Source organism: Centruroides sculpturatus, unplaced genomic scaffold (assembly GCF_000671375.1).
Source record: "Centruroides sculpturatus isolate CEXI.00-Female unplaced genomic scaffold, Cexi_2.0 scaffold74, whole genome shotgun sequence".
Classification (NCBI taxonomy): Eukaryota; Metazoa; Arthropoda; class Arachnida; order Scorpiones; family Buthidae; genus Centruroides; species Centruroides sculpturatus.
In genome coordinates, this window is record NW_019384309.1 from 1 (window position 1) to 12,004 (window position 12,004).

The following is a 12,004-nucleotide window of genomic DNA, read 5'->3' on the forward strand; positions in this document are numbered from 1 at the left end:
AAATTAATCAAAAATCATTTTTAAATATAAACTATTCAAATATTTACCTGTTGTTTTATGAATGTTGAAGAAATTTGTTCCATTTCCTCCTGTTATATTGTATTCTATTTCTGCATTGATACCGGTATCCTCATTATCTATTGCTGTAACTTTAAGCACGGATAATCCAATTCCAGAATTTTGTGGTAATGGTGAAAAATAAAAGGGTTTTTCAAATATGGGTGCATTATTGTTAGAATCGACGATATTAATTATAACGTCGACTTCCGAAGACATGGGCGGTTGACCATGATCTGTAGCCACGACGCGCAAGATGTGCTGGTTTTCTGGAGCAGCATAATGCAAACTATGCTTGTAGTGCAAGGTTTGTTTACTCATTATTTCTCCGCTGGCAGGGTCGATACGAAATAAGTCAGAGGGACGCTTTAAATTGTAACTAATGACTGAATTAGGGCCTTGTTTGTCTTGGTCGACAGCCGTTACTTGTCCTACAAATGATACTGCTCTCTGAAGCTCTGCAATATTGAAACCATAAACACTGTTACTGAATTTTGGCGCGTTGTCATTCACGTCTTGAATTGATATTGTAAGGGGTGTTTCTGCTCTCCATGATCCATCGACTGCGGCAACTTTTAACAAATATTCGTCTTTAACTTCTCTATCTAACCATCCAACAATTGTTACGTTGCCAGAAACGGGATCAATGTGAAATTTTCCACCGGGATTTTCTGTAAAACTGTAAGTAGCATTGGCATTCATGTCGATATCCTTGTCAGAAGATGTAACCTGAATAACAAAAGTACCGAGAGGTGCATTTTCTGTAACATTTACACTGAAAAGTCTAGTAAAGCGAGGAGGATTGTCATTCTTATCCAACACAGTTACAAGAACAGTTGCTGTACCAGTTTTCGGAGGATTGCCTCGATCAGAAGCTTGAACAATTAATTTATATACTTCTATACTTTCTCTATCGAGCACCATATTTGTATATATTTTACCAGTCTTAGCATCCAGAGTGAAAGGATTAGTGGCATCAGTAGACTGAATTAAATAAATTATTTCACTATTCTCTCCTCTATCGGCATCGTGAGCTTCTACACCAATAACAAACTGTGGGGGACTCTGTTCTTCTATTATCGTAGCATTATAGACATCGAAAGCAAATATAGGTGCATTATCATTTGCATCTGTAATATCAATATCTAACCTCACAACACTTGAAAGAGGAGGAGTATCGCTATCTCTAGCTTCTATCCATAATTCATATTTCGGTAAAACTTCATAATCTAATCCCTCAGTAATCCACACCTCGCCAGTATTAGGATTAACCGAGAATACATTTTCGACATTTCCACCTCCGATATGGTAAGTAATTTTACCGTTTTCTCCCATTTTTCTAGATGATGCTTGTACCGTGGTGAGAAGAGCATCCTTTGTTGTTTCTTGGAGAACAAAATTGTGCACACCGGGATGAAAATAAGGAAAAAGATGAAGGGGACGCAAAAAAACTTCCACATTAATACTGGATGAAAGAGGAACATTTCCACTATCAGTAGCATGAATTTCTAAATGATATCCTTCGGATCTGTTAACCATTTTTTGAATTAATTTCAAAACACCCGTATCTTGATTAATTTGAAATTTATCAGCATCGGTTCCGGAGAGATGATACACCAGACGACTGTTCAGACCGACATCATGATCTTCGGCATGAGCACCAAACACAAAGTGACCTATAAGGTAATGATAAGAACATTAACATTACTGTTCTTAAATTTGTAACTTTGTATATATTTAAATTTTCTTTTATAAAATTTAAAGAATAATTTAAGGTTATGGATATAATAATTGTTATTTATTCTGAACTATTGTTTACTTATTAAATATACAATAATCCAAAAGTTAATTAACTGTGTTTTAAGTTATTTTATGTGTTCTAAATACATTTATGAATATATATTATAAATTAAATTTGTTAAGGCATGCAACTTATTTATTAGACAAAGTTTCTAACTAATAGAATATTTGAATAAGATAGCAATTTGGACTTTACAATGACTAAATGACTTAGACTATCCTTTATGTGTTTAAGAAAACTACAGAAATTTATATCAGGTATTGCTTGATGCAGACTTTGATCCAGCTTTAATCGATCCATTCAGCATAAATAATTGTGATACTAAGATTGATTGAAAATGCTCTAACATAAAATATTTATACAATAAAGAATTTTGAATTAAATCTAATTTTAATTGGTTTTACACATGAATAATTAATCGAAAAAATTAATTTCTAACTTTATGGTTGAATTTATGAAAAGATCTGCTTCTTACATTTTATTCTCAATGTGCTGAAATCATATAACATACGAATGATTTACTTTTTGATAAAAAATTGCAACAAACTAACAATTATAAATATTACTCGATTAAAATCTTATGAACAGCGACTTGTAACTGAATTTTAATTGATTACGCCAAATAATCTTGTCAAAATTATCAAGTAACTTTTTGGTTACGTTAATATTTCCAGCTGTCTCATTATGATGTCATTCAGGAAAGATGCAAGTAATACAAGTACATTTGTAATCATTTACAATTATACTTACTTAATTTTCATTATAAATAGTAAAATTGGTTCTTTGAGATGGAAAATAAATGCTGGAGGTTGCAAACACATTCCAATTAACATAATATTAACCAAATTATATCTTGTTTTTATCATTTAGCCTATGGTTTCATTATTTCTCGTTTCATACAAAATTGCAGTTTCTGAGAACCTACTAACGTTAAGCAAGGACTTGCCGTATATACTACATAACTTTAAACAACTGTCTAATAGAGATTTGAAAGCATTATGTTCACTAGTATGGCATACTAAATTATAAATTTTATATTTCTAGAAAAGAATTTTTCTTGAAACATGAATGGTTTGAAATTACAGGTTCAAATTCTTTTCTAAAGAAACCTACTCGGACATGCAACAATGTTCAGATAAAATTCATTAGACGGATAATATTCTATAGAACCGGAGCAGTTGGAATGTACGAACAGATTATATTATAGAGTATGAAATACAGTCTAAATACATACTTATTGATATAAATTAAACAGATATAGCATTTCTAGATGAGTTATATTATCTGCATTATTATTTTATTTTTAAGTAAATTAATAATAAAAACACTAATTCTCAAAAGTTCAAAATATAAATGGAAAAATATATTAATAATAATAAATTATAGAGAAATTCAAAGAAATGGCCACAATGGAATTTTTATTTTTGTAGGCGTCGTCACTATTTTCAATCAAAATTGAGGCATTGAAAGGAAAATTGTCAAAATAGAAAAATTCTAGTCTTTTAAATAATTATTTTCATTAATTTAGATGGATTAATTTATTATTTACACAAGAAATTTATCAAAAAACTGTTCCATTATTTGTTTCCTTTATATACATTTGCAATAAAAACCAGTTTTAATAAACTTCTGGCTTATAAGATAAGTAATTACTATATTTATTCCATATAAGAGACAAGTTAATTTAAGTTTTAAGAAATAGTTTTTATTTGCTGTCCACTCTATCTATGCTTTCGATTAACAGACCTATCAAACAAAACTTCCGTAGGAGTATACCGTAAATATGTTTATATTTGAATTAACCTATATTTCTTGGAATTCCATCAAATTTAAATTTAAAAAGTAATCTTATAATGTATTATGTTAATAACAGAAATCAATGACACTCCTACATGTAATTGTAATTCCTTCTTTAAATTCTAGTGGGAGTTAGTAAGGACAACTTGTCTTTACATTCTTTTGGTAATATTTCCCAATTATTATCTGGATGAATGCTTAATTTATTCAAAAAATGGTTTAAATAAGTTATAATTCATAATATATAAGGGTTACTAAGTTAAGGAGCATATAAGGACTTCATCTTTGAATTATAAATTATAGCAAGTGTATTCTAAGGAAATTAATCTGCTTAGGTTAATATTCAATAAATAATAACACAATTATTAAAACATTGTTTTCTTCTGTATTCTTTCTATTTGTTGACAATATCCTTTATTTAATTTTCTAGAAAACTATAAAAATTACTGTTTGACAGACAGGATTATTGAATATTCTTATAAAAGTGAACTTGACTCATTGTAAATTAAGTCACAAAAAAGATAAAGTGGGTTACTTTATTGTATAAAGAAATGAGTTAATGAGAATTGAGTAAATTAAATTTTTTAGAATTAATTGCAGGTGTTTATATATATTAATATCAATAATATATAATATATATAACAGTTTTTAATTCAAAATTTTATTTACCTCCTACGGCCATTTCGGGAATGTAAATTGTATAACTATCTTTGGCAAACTGCGGTTGATTATCATTTTCGTCGCCAACTAGAATTGTAACGACGACACTGGCAGAATTTTCTATCATCATTCCGCTGTCTTGTGCGACGAGTATAACTTGATATTTGTCTCTCTCTTCGTGATCTAATACTACTTTCGTTAAAATTGTTCCGGTAAACGGGTCGACGGCAAATATGTCGTGATGCTCGCCCTTGAGCGAATACCTTTAATTAGAAAAGTTAATAAATATATTTGTTTATTAAGTTATTAATTAGAGATTTATCAGTTATTAGTTTTAAAAATAATTTAATAAATTAAGGTGAAAAAGAGAAAACACCTATGAGAAGATGGATTGAAAATGTAGAGATTGACATGATGAAGAGAAGATTGAGAGATGAAGATTGGTTAAGTAGAAAAAGTGGCTGTTAGAAATCGGGGTATGACTCCGCATCATATAACCCTAAAGAAAGAAGAAACTGTCTTAAAAACACTTTAAAATTGATATAAAATAATGCAATAAGATGCTCCGTATTCAGAGTAAAATATTTATTACACATTTATTACACATAATAAATCATTAAAAATAAACTACTTTTATTGCCAAGCAATATATACTGTATTTTATAGTAGTAAGATAATAAATAAATTATCTGTTTCAAGAATTTAAAAACATGAATAACAAGTTGAAAGTATCCTTGATTAACAACTTTATGAGTTACCATTGTTTAGATGCTATCTAATTGATCTATATATTTAAAATCCAGAAATAAAAATAAAATTTTCAGAATTTATCTAGGAAAAGTTGCATAAAATTAAATTTAAAACTTTTTTAAAAATATAATTTACACTATTTTATAAAATTTGAATCTTATTCTTTGTATTTTCTTTTTTAAAATTAAAAAAAAAAATCAATGGAGGAAAGATCATTTATAAAGAGAAAACTGACAGTCAATAAAGTCAGAACGTCATCTTCTATAAATAATTTATAAAGGACATTACATGAATAAGTATAATAGATCATACATAAATGCTAACATAATGTTTAAATATTATCTATCTATTCTTTGATAATTTATGATATTTATTTGAACACTTGCAGTTTTTCTGTATACAGAATTTTTGACAGTTAAATTATAGATACATACTGAAATTTATGCCTTTGTGTCCTTATCGTATAGGTTTTGTACTTAAATTGTCAACAAGGACTTATAAATGTTATATGTTGACAATTTAAGTACAATTTATTTATAAGTCCTTGTTGACAATTTAAGTACCAAAACTATACAAGCATACTTTTTATATGTTTCCAGCATTAACTTTACACCAAACAAATGTTTTTTGCCCGATTTACAGGACGTAAAAGTGTTTGTATAATCTAACCAAAAATTCCAGCTTTTAGAAGACAGTTAAATTTTTAACAGTCATGGATATTCTAACTTGTTCAAATATAAAGCAACAGAGTATTATCTTATATAGATAGGTATATTACCATCTGAATTACTTCAGTCTATTTGTTATACGTGCTTTACAGTTGAACTAACCAATGCACCTTTAACAGTGGGTGAAGTTTAAAGAATGCTAATGTTTTTGACCCGATTAATGGGCCATTTTATATCATGGATGATTGAAAGTATATTCTGAAAGTAGATTATGCTTTTGACTGTCCAAACTTGAAGACGATCCATTAACTGGATCAAACACGTTAGCATTCTTTAAACTTCATCCACTGTTAAAGGTGCGTCGGTTAGTTCAGCCAAGTAACCAATGGATAGTTCATCCTTGCATGCTTTATATTTTGGTGTGTACACGTTATACAAACTATTATAGATTTATATCAAATAGACTGTTTACTATATATATCACTGATTTTAAAAATAATTATAACTATATAAAACAGAAAAAAATAAATTCCGAGGTAAATTCATGATGATATTTTGATATATTTCACGATAACAAAATATAACTGTTTAAGTTTTACTGATTAATAAATTAATTATTAACATTTAACATCTTTTTTTAATGGAATATATTCAAATAAAATGCCTTCAATTATTAGTACTTTTGTATAAATAATACTGAAACAAATGTATATACTTTAAAAATCTAAAACAAAAATAGTTGAAACAAATATTATTTAAATGTGTAGAGAAATTTGTTTTGTAAGAGAAAAGTTGTAGTATAAAAACATTTTTATACAGATAAGAAACTTTAAAGGTACATTTTACACTTTTTCAGCACACAAATTTTAGTAAAACAAATGTTTTCAGGTTGCTTGATTAGAATATTTTATTCTAAAATTATAATCTCGGTTTAAATTACATTCTGTAACATTTAACCTGAAGAAGGCCTATCGAACAAGCCGAAAATGTTTATTTTATTAAAATTTGGATGACGGAAAAGTGTGAAAAGTGTCTCTAAAGTCTTTTCATACTGAAGAACTTCCTGCATTAACTTGTTATATGGTGAATATCATAAACTGTAGACTGTTTGCTATAACTTTGTGCACACTTCCATAAGAAAGTTTACAAAAGCAGTACTCTTTGCTGACAATTGTTTCTGGGATCAAATTTATAATAATTAACAGATGTTAACATTTCTATTAAGATGCTGTTGTTGCTTACACAATGAGATAGATAATGTGGAAAGATACTGTACATTTTGTAGTATACAATGATGAGATAGCCACTTTGCTTCTTTGTTTGCTTCTTAATAATAATTACAGACAATATTTTTTATTAACAATGAGTATTGTTAATAAAAAAATATTGTCTGTAATTATTATTAAGCATTTACATACAAGATTATTTAATATTAATCTGATATCTTACCTAATCAAGCCATTTCTGCCAGTATCGGCATCGACGGCAGTTATCGTAATTACGGGTGAATTAACTGGAAGGTTTTCCATTGCGGTAACCATGTATTTTTCTTTATCAAACACTGGTTTGTTATCATTTACATCGTTCACAATTACAGTTACCGTACCTGTGCCAGTCTGCCTAGGTGTTCCTGAAAATAAAATTTTTTAAAATTAATTATTTTTTTCAATGGTTTGGCATTTTGTTAAATTATAATTTGATTTATTTTATTAACAAAATTTATGAAAATACAGGTTATATATGAGGATGAAGACAGAATAAATTGGACTAGCGACATTGAAGATTGGATGCGTGTCTTATGAGAACTGCAGCAGGGAATTAGTGGAAATTTGTGTCATCAACCTCCTAGGCAGAGATGACTGTTAAGAAAGGAAGGAACTTTAAACAGTACATCTACCACTTTTTATTAGAAAATACTATGAAAGCTACATTTATAGAGACAAAGTAAACAAATATAAATTGAAACGAGCAGACATTTATACAATTTCTTCAGACGTCAGAGTAATAAAAAAAAAGAGCCGACATTTATTCTACATCATTGTCAATATTTATTATGAAAACTTTCTAGTTGTCTGCGAACAAACGAACTTGGGTATCTGTCAGAAGTCGAACCGTTTTCAATTTATGAAAGACAAACATTACTGTTTCATACAAATATAGTTAGATTATTGGAAGAGTTTTGCAAACTTTGTAGAAACTGGTCAAACTGGTCGTTCGTAACGACTCTGCAGTTATTGGTATGTCAGTGTGAACATAGTTTGAGCTAATTCTATGTAAATGCGAAGGGAACAAAATTTTAATTTCGTGTACTGCACATAATTGAAATGTGTAGGGAATTTTAACTTTAAAATTGTTTTCAAATCCCAAACGTTTAGTAATTTATCATAGTTGATGGATGATTTTTCTGTCAATTTCTGGTTTTACTTTTTCTTATTGATGATGAAATTCATGTCTTCATAAAGAATATATAATTGTTAAATGCATGGAGTTATAAATATTTTATCATCTTTGACCAAAGAGAATAAATTTATTTTTATATTATTGATTTATTTAAATAATGAAAAATAAATGTTGACATTGTTATCTAAAACAATTAATTATATGTTTACAAGTTCATAAATATTTCTTTACTGCTACCAGCACTGACATCAACAACCAGATGCTTTAATTTGGTATGCTCTTGTGGCAGCAAATGGTTGTATGCGCATCGTCAATTTTATTTTAATAAATTTGTTATTAGCGACTGTTTTCTAATATAATTGGAAGGAGAATGAAATTCCTTTTAAAAATGTCAATTGTGTGATTATTTTTTGTATAACAATATATAAATGCCAAGAGAAGTGAATATGCCAAACAGATAGCTGGATTCTTTATTGGACTATGAGGCTAAATTTTTACTAAGTAATTTGGCAGAAGTCTGCCATCTCTTGTAAAATATAATTGGGAGTTCTCAATTGATAGCAGAAAGTACTTACCTTATATCTGAGTTCTTTTATTGGGCTATTATAGCTAAATAATTACTAAGTAATTTGGCAGAAGGCGTGCTGCCAGGCTGCCATCTTGTGTTAAATATAATAATTATAAATAAATTATAGAATAATATGAAACTAAAGATCGGAACTCGAACCCGTAACTCCTGCTTACTGTTTAGATACGCTGCCAATTACTCAACCCAAATATCTGCCCGATCTTAATTTATAATAATATATTTCTTTATAATTATTACTCTATGTCTAATAAAAGATGGCTTGGCAAGGTGGTGCATGTATAGTAAAACCTGTTTAAACCGGAATCACATATTTTTCTCTGTTTGGCAGGTATCTGTTTCGAACAGGTTCTTTTTCTAACATAGAAAATCGCTCTGTTTCGAAGAAGTTTTTCCGTTTATACAGATTTCCTTATTATTCAGGTTCCGTTTCGGACAGGTTTTACTATAATTACTGAATTCTAATACAATTTTATAAATTTCTTCCGTTTTGTAAGTTCATTTCAAGTAAAAACCGCTTTTAAAAGTAAAATTCATCTACAGCTGTACGTGAATGAATTACAAAATCTTTGTTGAAACACTTAAAAACCTTTAAAAAATGCTCCATAACTTAATTTAGAGGGACCCATTTTTTGTCTTTTTTCTTCTTAATGCATGCAATTTAAGTATAAAGTACTTTAAAGTAACGAAGACCTATCCATAATCGTGTTTGGGTACACATTTAAATGGAGAGATTGAGTGCTGAATAAACTGCAAGAATATACATTAAATTAATAAAAAAATCCCTAAAATTTATTTAATAATACAACTTAAAAAGAAAAGTTCTTTCCCTTTTTCAAAGTATAGGAAAAATCTGTGGAAAACGGAACTCGAATAAAACGGAAACCCGTCTAAACGGGAAAAATTCATTGGAACAGATGATTTTATGTTTAAAAAAACTGTTCGAAACGGAAACCTTCCTAATCGTACGATTCCGGTTTACGCAGGTTTTACTGTATATTTTACACTTTAATAATAACACAAATCTATCTGCAGCTATCTTCATGCGTATACATCTTACACGGATTCATACACCTTAAAGGTTAAATATGCTTGAAAATCCTTAAAATATATAAAAAAAGTAAAACCTGCGTAAACCGGAATTGCATGGCACTTAATACATTTTTCAGTTTAGCAGGTTCCGTTTTAAACAGGTTTTTTTTAACATAGAAAATCATCTGTTTTGAAGAAAATTTTATGTTTAAACACGTTTATTCAGGTTCCGTTTTAGACAAGTTTCACTATAATAAAGTTCCTTAAGAAGGTAATTTAAAAGGAATCATTTTGCCCTTTTTTTTCCTTTTTAAAGCATTTAATTTATGTGTAAAGTCCTTTAGACGAATGAAAATTCATTTATAATCATGTTTAGGTGTATATTTAGATGGATTCTATTATATATATTCTAGAACTGTATATATATATAATTCTAGAATTTGCTAAATTGCTTCAATGTAAACTAAACTTACAACTGCCAAAGAGAGATCCGCCCAAATTGTGTACTTTACTAAAACTCATTGTTAAACCACCTACTGTCATGCTGCATTGTGAAGATAATTTGTTACATTTATCTCATCCTCTTATAAAAAGTCATTTTATTTTATCATTTGTCTCTATTTTCTACTATCATTTGAACAAATTAGATTAATTATATAATGTTAAACGTTTACTAACTTTCTGTTTCATCGAATAATACTTTCCATTAATCATCAACACGCTCCTTTAATTTAAATCATATTCTGTTTTAGGTAAATATTAAACATATTTTTTAAAAATATGTTACTAAGTGATTAATGTTTCGAATTTAATTTACCTAAAAATTTAATTTTAAAATTTAATTTTTTATAGTTTTATTTTTGTTATTTTGTGCTTAAATTTTAGGAAATACATATTTTACAACGAGATTAGTTATATATTTGAATAATATTAAGTTTAATCGGTTGTTTTTCTGATTTTTCGCTGTTTTGCATTCCTCTTACTCGTTAAATATAAACTTTTCTTTTTTTCGTATTTTTTAACACGAGTAAATTTTATGTAATATTCCGATTTTGTTATGTTCTGTGTTCAGATATTATTTCTCTGTTTCTCTAGTCCTGTTTTTTACCTAATATTGATCCCTACTAATTTTGTTTTGATATTGTATCGTTCTGGTTCTGTTGTGTTATTTCGTTCTAATTCTGTTCTGGTATTGCTTCATTCTGGTTCTGTTCTGTGTTGCTCTGTTCTGCTTCTGTTCTGTGTTGTGTTGCTTCATTCTGGTTCCGTTCTGTGTTGCTTCATTCTTATTATGTTCTGTTTTGCTCTGTTCTGCTTCTGTTCTGTGTTGTGTTGCTTCATTCTGGTTCTGTTCTGTGTTGCTCTGTTCTGATTCTCTTCTGATGATGTTTCGTTCTGGTTCTGTTCTGTGTTNAAAAAAAAAAAAAACTATAGTAAGGAAATCACTGAAAAATGCATTTTATAGTTGAAATGTATAAATAACCATAATAGAATAATAATTGATAAAAAAATGTAGTTTTATTTGCACTTTACCTTTGAGGATAGATGGTGGAGGTGTAAACTGGTGGCGGAAGAGAGGGAGAAGGGAAATGATACTAAAACTTAACTTATATAACATAATGTAAAGATAACTTAAAAATAACTTAACACCAATTTTTTAATCTTTTCTGTTTTATATATATTTTTAATTTTTTATTCACTGCTTTTTGCTTAATTTCCTTCACTTCCACCAGCACTTTCACTGGATAGAGGTTGCTTGGTAAAATATCTATTCAAAGATGTTTGGCTTTGCCTACTTTTTAAAATGTTTCTAAAATGGCTTAGGCAAATGTCATTAAACTGAGCAGCAATATGGCCAGTGTGAACCTTTTTGGGATGTTTCTTTTCAATAAAATCAGTCACTTTCTGATAATACCTCAAGATTTCCTTTATCGAGCGAGATCCTTCCACGATGAAGCAAACATGCAAACTGAGACCAATGAACAGAAGTGAATAAAAAATGGTGCTGCAAACTAATGTAACGTCGTATGGTGAGTTTTTGTTTGTATCGTGGAGCAAAAATATGTTTGAATTTCGTATCGTATCCTGAAAATTTCGTATGCTGGGGCGTTCGTATCCCAAGGTACCACTGTATATTAACAGTAAGTTATGCAAATTTGTCTTTAAATTTGTTATGCGACCATTTTTTTCCAGCTATTGAATCATAAATGTTTACTATCCCTTCAGGACTTTTGCAAATCTTGATGTTCTGAT

At 28.7% G+C, this 12,004-nt stretch overlaps 1 protein-coding gene across 1 annotated transcript; it reads right to left on the reverse strand.

Annotated features, from left to right (window-relative positions):
- Positions 1-47: 47 nt before the first annotated feature.
- Positions 48-10,301, reverse strand: LOC111620531 (cadherin-related tumor suppressor-like; the record flags this gene model as incomplete). Its single annotated transcript, XM_023362458.1, has 4 exons — positions 10,289-10,301; positions 7,183-7,363; positions 4,325-4,578; positions 48-1,733 (listed from the first exon to the last, which is right to left on the reverse strand). Coding segments are annotated over exons 1-4 (2,134 nt in total), but the record flags the coding sequence as incomplete, so codon positions are not given.
- Positions 10,302-12,004: the final 1,703 nt, after the last annotated feature.